This window comes from Propithecus coquereli, unplaced genomic scaffold, assembly GCF_000956105.1.
Source record: "Propithecus coquereli isolate 6110/MARCELLA unplaced genomic scaffold, Pcoq_1.0 Scaffold3, whole genome shotgun sequence".
Taxonomy (NCBI): domain Eukaryota; kingdom Metazoa; phylum Chordata; class Mammalia; order Primates; family Indriidae; genus Propithecus; species Propithecus coquereli.
The window spans coordinates 8,480,145-8,491,125 of NW_012148618.1; the positions used below are offsets into that span (position 1 = coordinate 8,480,145).

The window sequence follows — 10,981 nt, forward strand, 5'->3', positions numbered from 1 at the left end:
TTCTTTTATTAGTATGTTATTAGAGCCAGTCAATTTTAAGGCACCTGCCATTAACTGTTAACAGACATAATTGTATTTTCTTCCCTCTACTTAATTCGTTCGAAGAAAATAAAATGTGATCATTAACTGGAATAACAATATAATTGTATAACTGCATGCACTTCAAGCAAATAAAGCTTAGCTCAGAGAATATATTCCAAACAAATAAATTTCATTTGTCTAATCTAAAGATATGTAATATCTTTATATGTAAACATGAAGATACATTTCATTTGTCTGCACTAGGTCTGAAGACTTGACTTAAAATTAGGCAGAATAATGTGGATATTACATAGTATTCAGAAATTCTACAGACTAAGAAAAGCATGATTATTTCCCAACAGTTTTCAAGTTGAAACTTTTTTTAAAAAAATTGCTTTCCTGACATGTTTATTTTAAACATGATAAATCTGAATGTCTGGGAAACTAACATGAACTGCAGCTGAAAAACAGAGTTCTGTTTCTTTTTATTATCATATATTTTTTCTTCCCAATATTCAAAAAAATACTTTAATAGCTATTTCCTACACATAACAATTATTCTTATGCTACAGTAAGAGCATCAGATAAAATAGATTATAATATTAAAAATATAAGCATCCATTATGAATTTATTAAACACAACAAAATAATAGCCACTGCTGTACATTTTCTTTTCTATTTAATTCCAAACTTCTTATCATTATGCCTAACATACGTAAGTGTTAATAATAAATGCACAAATTCAGTATCCTCACTGAATGTGAGGAGTGGAAGGTAAGATTGTTATGACTGTCTTCTTTTAATGCATCTATATTATATGAGATGATTTATATAACTTTATAGAATGTGAAATTAGCATGATTTACTAAGTGATAATATATAAAATTCATTCTTAAAAGTCTGTCATAATACTTGCTTTGAAGATCTTTATATCCATTACTTTTATTCATTTACATTTTCAAATTCTTTAATAAGAATATTGAAAGCTATTTGGTATGTGATACATGGCTTCTGATGCTTTTCTCTCTGCTTTCTAATACACAGAATTACACACTTATTCTTTCTTTTCATTCTCTCTCTCTCTCTCTCTCTCTCTCTGCCTGCTCCTTCCTTAAACACACACACACACACACACACAATGTAGCTTGATACCACTTAATAAGGATAGAGGTGTATGTGTTTGGGGGGTGTCAAACAGCTGTCACAAACTGTCACCTCCACAAGAGAAACCTTGGCACACAACAAATTAAACTACACTTCTTTTTTAGCTGTCATTAGTCATAGCCAATAAGTTGAAATGCTTTCAGCATTTCATGTGCAAATAAAACCACGAGGAAGCTCAGTAGATCAGAATAGTGGGCCAACAGATAAAACAGAGAAAACAACACGCTGTCTGGGTCCTTCTGAAGTGCCTCATCGTCACCCCTGCACCAGTGTTCACCAAATGAGATCCAGCCTGGGGCAACGTATTAAATATGCATATCAAAGCAAATGAAAAAATAAACCTGAAGATTCAAATCGGGCACATTTACATGCTGAAAATGTCCCACTCACACCACTTTTCAGGTAGTGGCTCTGTGCTGTTTTCACTTTTTTGTGGCTGGGGGAGGTTAAGGAGGGCAAGTTTGTGGAAGAGGCTGAAAAGCACACGAGGATTTGCTTTGTAGGGGGAAGCCTGGAAATGAATACAATCAATACACCTATGGTACAAAAGTCTCAAAAATGGTGCAAACTCTCCAAGGTTTTCTCTCATGTCCAGCATAAAATACAAGTCTATGGCAAATCTCTCCATTTCCCACTTGGGGTGCTGGTGGAACAAATTATTGCTTCCTTTCAAAACAAATAGCAGGAGGCTAAAGAAAAATGTTATAGTTCAGATCTCTAGGAAATAAAGGGCTTTAAATTATGACACCCAATGAGGTGGCAAGCCCTCATGGATTCAAAATAAATCAATTGTCATATTTACTTGATTGGGGACCTGAAAGGGGAGCAACAAATGTTACAGTTGACTGTTTTATCCAAAGATGATGATTGTTAAATTATTAATGCACTCTACTCCTAGGTACAACTTCCTTCTTGAATGTATATTTAAATATTACAATACTTCCATAAATTGGTATTGTCTATCAGCCAATCTAAACACCCTAGTTTATTTTTTCTGTGTAAACATTAGCACGCTCTAGCTCCATACATCCACTGGAAAAACAGTTGCCAAGAAACTGTTCTAGAAAACCAAGTAGTTGGGACCCCTAGAAATATCATTAAAAAAGCTTTTGGCTGCAGAGAACTGTGAACCTCTCATTTTACGAACCATGTAAATAGATCCCTCCTCTTTCTCCCAGTAATGTAAATAAATATGAATTTAGAAACAGGAAACAATGAGAATAAACAAATAAAAAAACCTAGCAAAAATAAATATTTCTGAGGTAGTGTCATGCCTCATGGACCACAACCACACATTGTAGAGCCGCAGATCAGCAAATAAACTTTCCATAGCTGCTGTTGCATCCTTTTGATTTCATTTAATACGCTCAATATACAAAAGAGCTCCCCCAAGTTTCGCCTGCTCTGCTGAAAAAAGGTAAGGGTAAAGAAAGGCACAGAAGCCTTCAACACCATAGTATTTATTCTGTCCCAGAACTGGACATCTTAGACTGAGGTTTGCTTTTCTTTTTCTTTTTCTAACTTTTGTTCTTAGGCAGGCTTCCCATACAAGCGCAAAGGTTAATTATTAAAATCTATGACTGCATATTTTCAAAACTTTTTGCGGGGGAGAGGAGAACCTCACAAAAGGTTTATTCTCAAGTCACCTCAATTCATTCCTCTTAACACCCAGGAATTGGGTTGGTAGGGAGGGGGTAGACAAACTGCCTTTAAGCCTCAACACCTGTTTAACTCATACAGGGTGTTAAATTAATATTTCAGCCACAAAGTTATTAGACTACAGCCCATATCATTTAGGTTGTGAGTTCAATTGAATATAATCTATAGACACCCTGTCCCCCACTTCCAGGCTTGAGTTCCTATAAATAAACTGCTGTTCACACCCACTCTTTAACCTCGCCACTCTTGCCTTTCCTACCAGCTGCAATCTTTCTTCTCTTTGCTTCTTTTTCAAATTTTCAGTCTCACTACATATGCTTTTTTTTTTAAGCATCAGACTTACTAGATCAGTTCCAAAATAGGATTAAAAACAGAGAGAATAGAAAGAAATCTCCTTTCCTGGCCTGACATACACAGTCATTCCTTACTATACTCTTCATTCTCATTTACCAACTGTTAAAGTGTTAAAATTCAACCACCAACCTATGGTTACTCAATCATAATTCCCTTCAGCTTTCTGTAATACATTGTTAATAATTGGTTCATCAAGGTTACTGTCTTTTATTATGAAGATGCTTCAGGCACTTGGCAATAAGTCCATATTCTGACAATAAGTTTCTATAGAGCAAAAGCCCTGAGAATTGTAATGTGTTCATTCACTCCTTCTTTTATTTCTAATGCAATGCAAGATTGCCAATAATTCTCATGATTGTCATCTCTGTGAGAGACAGGGAAATCAGCCTTCACTCCCCATTTCTCTATTTCCTCTCTCTCTCTCTCCACACCCCCCCAGACCTGTCCAGCTAACTGTTTTGCCTCTTTCTATTCCTGCTGCATGTATTACACAGAGTTGAGAAAGCAGAAAAGACAGTGGTCACCATATCAAACAGAATTTGCTAACACACAAGTCACCAAACCCAGGAAACTTTACACATTAAGAGCACAAATCACTCTATTAACTCCCTGGTTTTTTGGTTCTCAACATAAATAGGAGGAGGTCCAAGAAAGGGGAAATGAAGATGAAGAGTATGGCAGAAGTAGTAAAAAAGAGCAGAAAAGACCCACAAACAGACCAGATCATTTAAAAAGAAAACTAAGTCAGTGGAGCTAAATGTTAAAACAAGTTTTAAAAAATGCTTTGCCCAGCGGCCTTAAAAGAAAGCCAAAGGCTCATAGACTTACATGGTCAGCGAGATTTGTGGAGGACCCTGAAAGTTCTTCGTGATCTGACTTGGAGCTGCCGTCTCTTTCATCAATGACAAGGTCGATGGGCATTTTCCCCTTCAAACAGCTAATGTACCGGTGGCAGAAGTTATCACACAGTTCGTGGACCTAGAAGGAGGGTCATGGTGGAGGGGTTCAGCTCGTGTTGTTGTTGTTTTGTTTCATTTTTAAAGAGGAAAAATGTCAGGTTGCAAGGTTACATTTGGAAAGAGCAACAGCGTGATGTCTTCCAAACTAACTCTAATTAAGGGGTGTAATAGTTGAAGTCGAGGAAACAATAGAGCAATTGTTGCAGCAGATATTATTCTCCAGAGACTTCCCTGAGCAACAAGTTACGATAAAGAGAGAGAAAGAAACAGGACTGGAAATAACTGGGTTCAGATTTGGGAGTCCAGAGAGTTAAATCTGATTTGATAACAACATCAAAACATTAGAACACTGGAACTGGGGAAAGCATTAACATTTTCGATTCAATAAGCTAAGAGTTTTGTATGTTTCCAGGGGAAAGTGATTGAGCTGCAGAGCAACGTAAAGATACTCCAGCTAGGATGATTCCCTCTGCCTGCAACCTAATGCAAACTCTGGGCCGAGGGTGAGCTGAGCTAATAAAGACGCAGCAGGCTGAGTGTCCAGTAACACAAATGGTTTGCTGCATTTCAAAATAATCCTGCCTGCCTAGGGGGAAAATTGGGGAAAGGGAGGCTACTTTAAAAAGCAGAGCTGTCTTGATTCACCCATCCTCTGAGCCTCTGGATTGAGGAGGGATTTGAAGGAAAGACATGGTTACATGCTCAAAATCTCCAGACTGGAGGATTGAACATCCCAATTCAAATAGGAGAGGAAAGTGGCTAAATCAAAACGGGAAGTGTTATTTCCTGCTTACCTTTTCTAACTCCAAAAGATGAAACCTTAGTACTTGTATTGCTTGTATCATCTGCAAGGAAAGTTTAGGGAATGTAGTTAGGGCTGTCTGTAACTCAGAAGTCCTGACCGAGGGGTGGTGAGGGAATTGGGCTGGGCAGAAGAAACCGGCAGGTGGCCAGGCAAAACCCACACATCAAGAAATAGTCAGAAAAACCAAGTGATTACTGATCATCTCTGCCTCATTGGCCACGGGGTAGGAATCTGACTCAACCTGAGCCTATGCATTAATATCTGTTCCCCTGATGTTCCCTATGCTATTTGTAAGGACTGCTTTCCTCCGGTCAGGCCTTCTTTCTCCGCCCGAGTCCTCTTTAAACGTCCCCTCCCTCGACCTCAGGCCAAATTAAAAAGAAAAAAAAAAAGTCGCTTCTCTGGATAGAAAAAGCTTTTTAGAACAGCATACCCTACAAAATCCGTCCTCACTAAAGAAGGAAATACTCAAGATGAATGGCGAGGCAGGGCCTTTGAAAGCGGATTTAAGTACTTTTAATATTGAAATCGTGCAAATTAGCAAAAGAATCGCACCTAAAAGTGGCCTGCGCCGGCCTGCTCCTCACCTCCCCAGCCCCCACCCCAAGCCCGCCCTCCGCCGTGCCAGCGGTTACATCCTTCGGGTTAGCAGCCCCGGGCTCCGCCGGCTGCCCCGGCCAACAGAGGAAATAACTCACTTCTCGCAGCTTACTCCCGGGGCGAGACCTGGGAAACATCCCTTGCTTGCGCTCTCAGCGCCGAGTCCCCTGTTCTGCCTCGGTGGGCTTCCCTCTTCCCGGCGTCTGCCCGGTCCCTCGCTCGCCTTCTCCCTTGCTGGGACTCTAAGCTGCTCCCTTCCTCCCCGTCTCCCCAGAGCTTCAAAAGAGGGCTTTGCTCGAACTCCCCGGAGCGCCGGGAGAAAGTGGGTGCTCCTGGGCATGGAAAGGGGCTGAGGCTGGGGAAAGCAAGGAACAGAGAGCCTTACCAAATTGTCCAGCTCTGGATTTGAGGAAAAAAGTGGCTTTTCGGCGCGAACCTATGAGAAGCAAGGAAAGTCAACATGAATTACCACCCCATTCAAAAGAAGAAAATCCTGTCACCGACTAAACTGGAGTGTGAGAGTGGGTAACGGTGGAGAGGCAATGGCGGAGAAGAGGAGAGGAGCTTTGGCAAAACACATGAGAACAAACTGGTGCCTTAAATTAGTGGGGTCGCTGAAAAAGAATCAGGGCCTTCTGGCCCTGGCCCCATTAAGAGGGACCTGATATGACTAAGCTATAGCTGGGAAGTCAGGGCCACTCTCTGGGCCCAGAGTACCCCTAGTCCAGCCGTCCAAGAGGCTGTGGCCCTCCGCCTCCCTCACCTCCGCGCCCTGGCTGGGACAGCTCGGAGAGGCGCCCAGCTTCCTTGCCTCCCGGGCACTCCCGGGTCCCTCATAGACCCTTTCCCCAATTCTTGTTCAAGTAGCTGCAGGCAGGGGAAAAGGCCAAGCCCCAGATTAGGAGCAGGTCAACTTTAATTCGAGGGTCGAGCCCCTGTATTCCTGCTGGGGGGGAAAACAAACACCCATATTTATCTCCGCTTCCAAGTCGCCTCCAGGCTCTGGGATGGGGAGGAGGCGTAGAGTGGACTGGGCCAGAGGAACAGATCGGGTGTCCCTGCCTCTTCCTCCTTTCAAGTAAAGCTCCAAGGAAAGGGGAGGGGTAGTGAGGGGCTGCAAGAGGATGAGTGGGTCAAGAAGGTTGGACCTGCTTGGCGAAGACCGCGATGTCCTCGTTGAAGGAGTCAGAGGAGCAGACGTCTCCGCCGGCCACTCCGGGTTCCCGGGGAGTGCAGGTCGCCAGCTCGCACTTCTCAAAGACCAGAGCTAACAGAGGAAACAACGGGTGCCTAACGGGCAGCGCCACGCAGAGACACACACACAGAGACGGGGTGCAGAGGGGAAGGAGCGAGAACTGTAATCAACAAGTTTGGAGGGTTTGGAGTCCTTTAATACAACAGGCACGCATCACACTTTACAACCCTTCCTCAGTCAGCCGAGCCTGGGCCAGAAACAGAAAGGAAGAAGGGCCTGGCTCTTTCCCTCAGCGCAGAAGTCCCTCAGATCTGGCCAGAGAAGTCCCCGGTCACTTTAGTCCGCCAAATAAAAGCAGCCTCAGTTGGAACGTAAGGAAACATCCAAGACGCTCAGGCAATCTGGAGCCTGGAGTTGACTCAGACTCACTCCCCACACTACGGAGGCCGCCGAACCAACCCCTGCGACCCAGCCCTGACCTCCCAAGAAAGACACACTCTTTGAAATAAAAAATTGTTTTAACTCCGCCTTTTAATGGGCATTTCAGACGAGGCCGAAGACTTCACCGACATACACACCGGAGTGACATTTCCTAAATGCGAGAGAGTGCTCTTCTAACCTCTCCACCCCCTTGCCTTATAAACTTGTTTGCTTTACTTCTAGTAAAACCCGGGTGTGGGGGCCAAAATAATAGGAATGTTAAACGCCGAAGAGCTTCCTTCCAAAGACTACATTTCAGCGTTGCAGCAGACAAAAATAAATAAATCGTGTGTTAAAACTTGGAAGTGTGCGTGCGCGTATGCCCTTTGTGTTCCTCGGGGCGGTTTAGCTACACTTCGGGATGCTTGCGGCCTCTGGCTTGGGGCTCAGTTGCTGTTTACCCACTGTCTCCTCCCCTCGTCATCCCGCCGCTTTCCCCACCTACCCTCAGCCGGAAGAGCCGGTGTGGTACACGTTTGAACTGTGCATCTCACCCCTCGCCGAGTGCTCTCAGAATATAAAATAATTTCCAGCCATCTCCCTTACTGCCCCCAAGAGCGGAGCCATGCAAGCAGCAGTCCCTTCCACCCCGCTGCACTTCAAGGTCTGCCCCCTTTATTTACAGAGAATTAAGAAGTGGGTGATTAGGACTTCCTGGCCGACAGAACCAGCCCTGATCCCGGCTCAAGCTGCATTTACTGACTCCCAGACCCTCAGTAGGAAACGAGAGAGAGAAAAAAGAAAAAAACCAAAACAACAACAACAAAGTTGCTCCTCATCGACAGGAAACTTTCCCCTTCATCAAGGCCTCTGTTAGGGGGCCTGAAACGTCCAGCCCTGCGTCCTTTGGCCAGGAATCCTGTCCTTGGGGAGAAGGCCCCGGCAAGAATCTGAGGACTCAGTCACTCGGGATGTAGGGTCCGGAGTGACCGGGCCATGGGAATGGAGGAGGCTATACCTTCCGGGTCTTTGACTCCAGGGGCAGAAGAGCAGGCCCCCTCCACTGTCCTTTCCTAAGGCAAGCAAGACCCCCCACGCCCCAGACAGAAATAACTCCCCAGTTAGTCGTCCACCCTCCCACCCCCCACAGAGACAAACATACACTCTCGCACTCACACACAGTAAGCTGGGTCCAGGGGGCCGGTTTACCCATAGATCGCGTCCTTGTCCCGCTTCAAGGCGTCGTTGACAGCAGATCCCATGCTGGCCGGCATGACATTGGGGTGCGGGGCGTGAGCGCCGTAGTGCTGCGTGGCGTGGAGCGGCGGCCCGTGGTTCAGGTGGTGAACTGGGGGGATCGGCCGCGGCGCATGAGGGTCTCCGTACATGGACGCGGGAACCCCTACTCCGTCCATCCCGCCGTAATGGGGCAGCTCATCGTACTGTCAGAACCCGGGAAGGGGGAGGGGGCGCAGGAGGTGAGAGAGAACAGAGGAGAGCAGAGGGGGGGAAAGAAAAAAAGCAAGGAGAAGAGAGCGAGCAGAGAAGTGGGGAAAGGATAAAGATGAGAGAGAGGGAGAAAGAGGAGAGAGAGGAGGAGGAGGAGGCAGAGAGAGAGAGAGAAAGAGAAGGGAAGGGAAGGGAAAATAAAAATAAAAACAAAGTCAGAAAGAAGAAAAGTAACGAGCACAAGTTGAACACACAGAAACCAAACCAGCCGAAACAACGGAGTTGAAAGTTGTGGGGCAGAAATGCTTTTAAATTTTAAAATGAAAAAGCATGAGCCAAGAGCAGCGTTTGGAGAAGGAAGAGGAGGCGGTGAGGCCGGGGATTGAGGGGGCGCCAGGAGGCCCCGCTCCCGCCGGAGGCAGCAGAACCGTAGCGAGCCAACCGAGGGAGAAGTGGAGTTAGTGTGAGGAGGAAGCCCCGGATCCCACCCCTAACCCCCCTTCGCCTCCTCTTGAGGATCCAATAAATCAAAAGGCGAAATGAAACAAAATAAAGAGAAGAAAAACGCTAATAATCAGCACGAGAACGCCGAGGACGAGGAAAGAGCAGGGCCAGTGCCTCCCCGGGGGCAGGGAGCGGAGGGGGGAATAATGTGAAAGTTACCAGAAACATTATTTAGCAGCGGATTCCCTGCGTCCTTGTCAATTTCAGAGACAAAACAAGCAGCCCAGGCTAGTCTAGGCGGCGGCGCAGCAGCTGCGGCAGCGCGGCCCCAGCGGCGGCCCCGGCGGCGGCGGCGGCTCCTACGCAGCCCGTGCCCGCCCGGAGCCGCGGGAGCAGCGGCGGCAGCGGCGCAGCAGCGGCAGCAGGAGAACCGGGGGAATCGCGCTACTGGGGTAAAAGCTGGAGCGAGGCGAAAGCGTGTAACAATTGCACACGCACACACCACTCACACGCACTCGCCGCCCGCCCGCTCGCACAGCGCTGGAACACGCGCGCCCAGACACGCACACACGCACGCACACACACTCGCACACACGCAGAGGCACGGGGGGGAAAGAAGCCGATGAATAATTTTGCTGCTATTTTTTAAAATACTGGCCGCCATCATCAAGCAGCGAGCAGCAGCAGCAGCGTTGAAGGGAGAGGAGGCATCGGGACAGGCCCCTCTTAGGAGAGGATTTATATCTAGGTAAGTGTTGGAGATTTAAACCTACCCTTTGCGCCATCAGTCTGCGCTCCAATAAACTCCTGGATGTGTCGTATATTTAATATCCCAGTCCGGATAAGAAAGTGATCTAGGCTGAAGATTCCTTTTTTTTTCCAAACCAAGGAGACTTCTCCCAATTCTCCAATATGTTATTTTTAGGGGGAAAAAAAGCCCAGGCAAGACAACGAAGAGTTTTTTTTTTTCCTGTGATATTTCTTCTTTTTCTCTTTTTTTCTCTTCTTCCTCCTCCTCCTGATCTTCCTCCTCCTCCTCCACCTCCTCCTCCTCCTCCCCCCTCCCCTCCTCCTCCTCTTCGGTCCTCCTTTCCCCCTCTTTCTCTTCTCTTCCCCTCAGTTGGAAAAAAAAAAAAAGAAAGAAAAGAAAAAGAAGAAAAAGAAGAAAAAAAATTGTCAAGCCCCCGAACTGAAGGTTACGAGCGGCCCGTCAGCAGCCCACATGTAACCGAACTGTCGTGTTTCATGGCTTTTTGCCACTCCAGCTGTCAATCAAAGCCCGGAATGTCAAGGTAGTGAATGAATGATGGTTGATGATGATGAAGAGGAGGAATCTTTCAGACCCGTTTTTTTCTTCCAGTAAAACTCCGCGAGGGGTTTCTGCTTCTTGAATTTTTTCCTCCCCCCTCCCCCCCTCTTTTAGCTTTGCCCCCGAGGTATCTATAATATGATCCTCTCTCTTTAAAGTATTGTTCAAAGAAAGCAGGGAGAAAAATCAAGAAAAAAATGAATAGTTTGCAAAAATTGGACTTCCTCCCCCCCTTTCCTGGTAGGTATTTTGTCTCTCCCTCTCTCTCTTTCTCGCTCGCTCGCTCGCTCTCACTCGCGCTCGCTCTCTCGCGCTCGCTCTCTCTCGCTCTCTTTCTCTCTCTGGGAGATGAGTGAGTGTCAGTAGGTGTTGGCAGGTTGGCTGCTGCCTGGCTTATAGAAGAGCCTCAGTTTGGCGGCGCGGGTCGGCGGCGGGAGAACGAAATGACGGAACCCGGAAGTCGTGGTGGCCATAGCCCGTCGTACGGCGGAGACACATCCCGGGAGTGGGGAGCGGGAGCAAGGAGGAGCGCGCCGCGCCGAGCCTCTGATATGCAGCGAGTGCGATCGGACGGCCCTGGCTGGGGGGGCGGGGGAGGCGGG

The 10,981-nt window shown here is 46.5% G+C and overlaps 1 protein-coding gene across 9 annotated transcripts in view; it reads right to left on the reverse strand.

Moving 5' to 3' along the window:
* The window catches only part of MEIS2 (Meis homeobox 2), a 206,736-nt gene that overhangs the window by 195,054 nt on the left and 701 nt on the right, over positions 1 to 10,981 (reverse strand). For 3 of the 9 annotated variants that reach the window (XM_012649478.1, XM_012649482.1, XM_012649477.1), the window contains exons 1-6: positions 9,844 to 10,536; positions 8,387 to 8,619; positions 6,711 to 6,852; positions 5,948 to 5,998; positions 4,952 to 5,002; positions 4,027 to 4,176 (exon numbers count right to left, since the gene is read on the reverse strand). In XM_012649478.1, coding sequence (XP_012504932.1) covers positions 4,027 to 4,176; positions 4,952 to 5,002; positions 5,948 to 5,998; positions 6,711 to 6,852; positions 8,387 to 8,619; positions 9,844 to 9,855 — 639 coding nt within the window. In that variant the 5' untranslated portion in view covers positions 9,856 to 10,536. Of the gene's footprint in view, positions 1 to 4,026; positions 4,177 to 4,951; positions 5,003 to 5,947; positions 5,999 to 6,710; positions 6,853 to 8,386; positions 8,620 to 9,289; positions 9,786 to 9,843; positions 10,935 to 10,981 lie in introns of those variants that run through there. The other 6 variants (XM_012649483.1, XM_012649481.1, XM_012649479.1 and 3 more) reach the window with 5 other exon arrangements.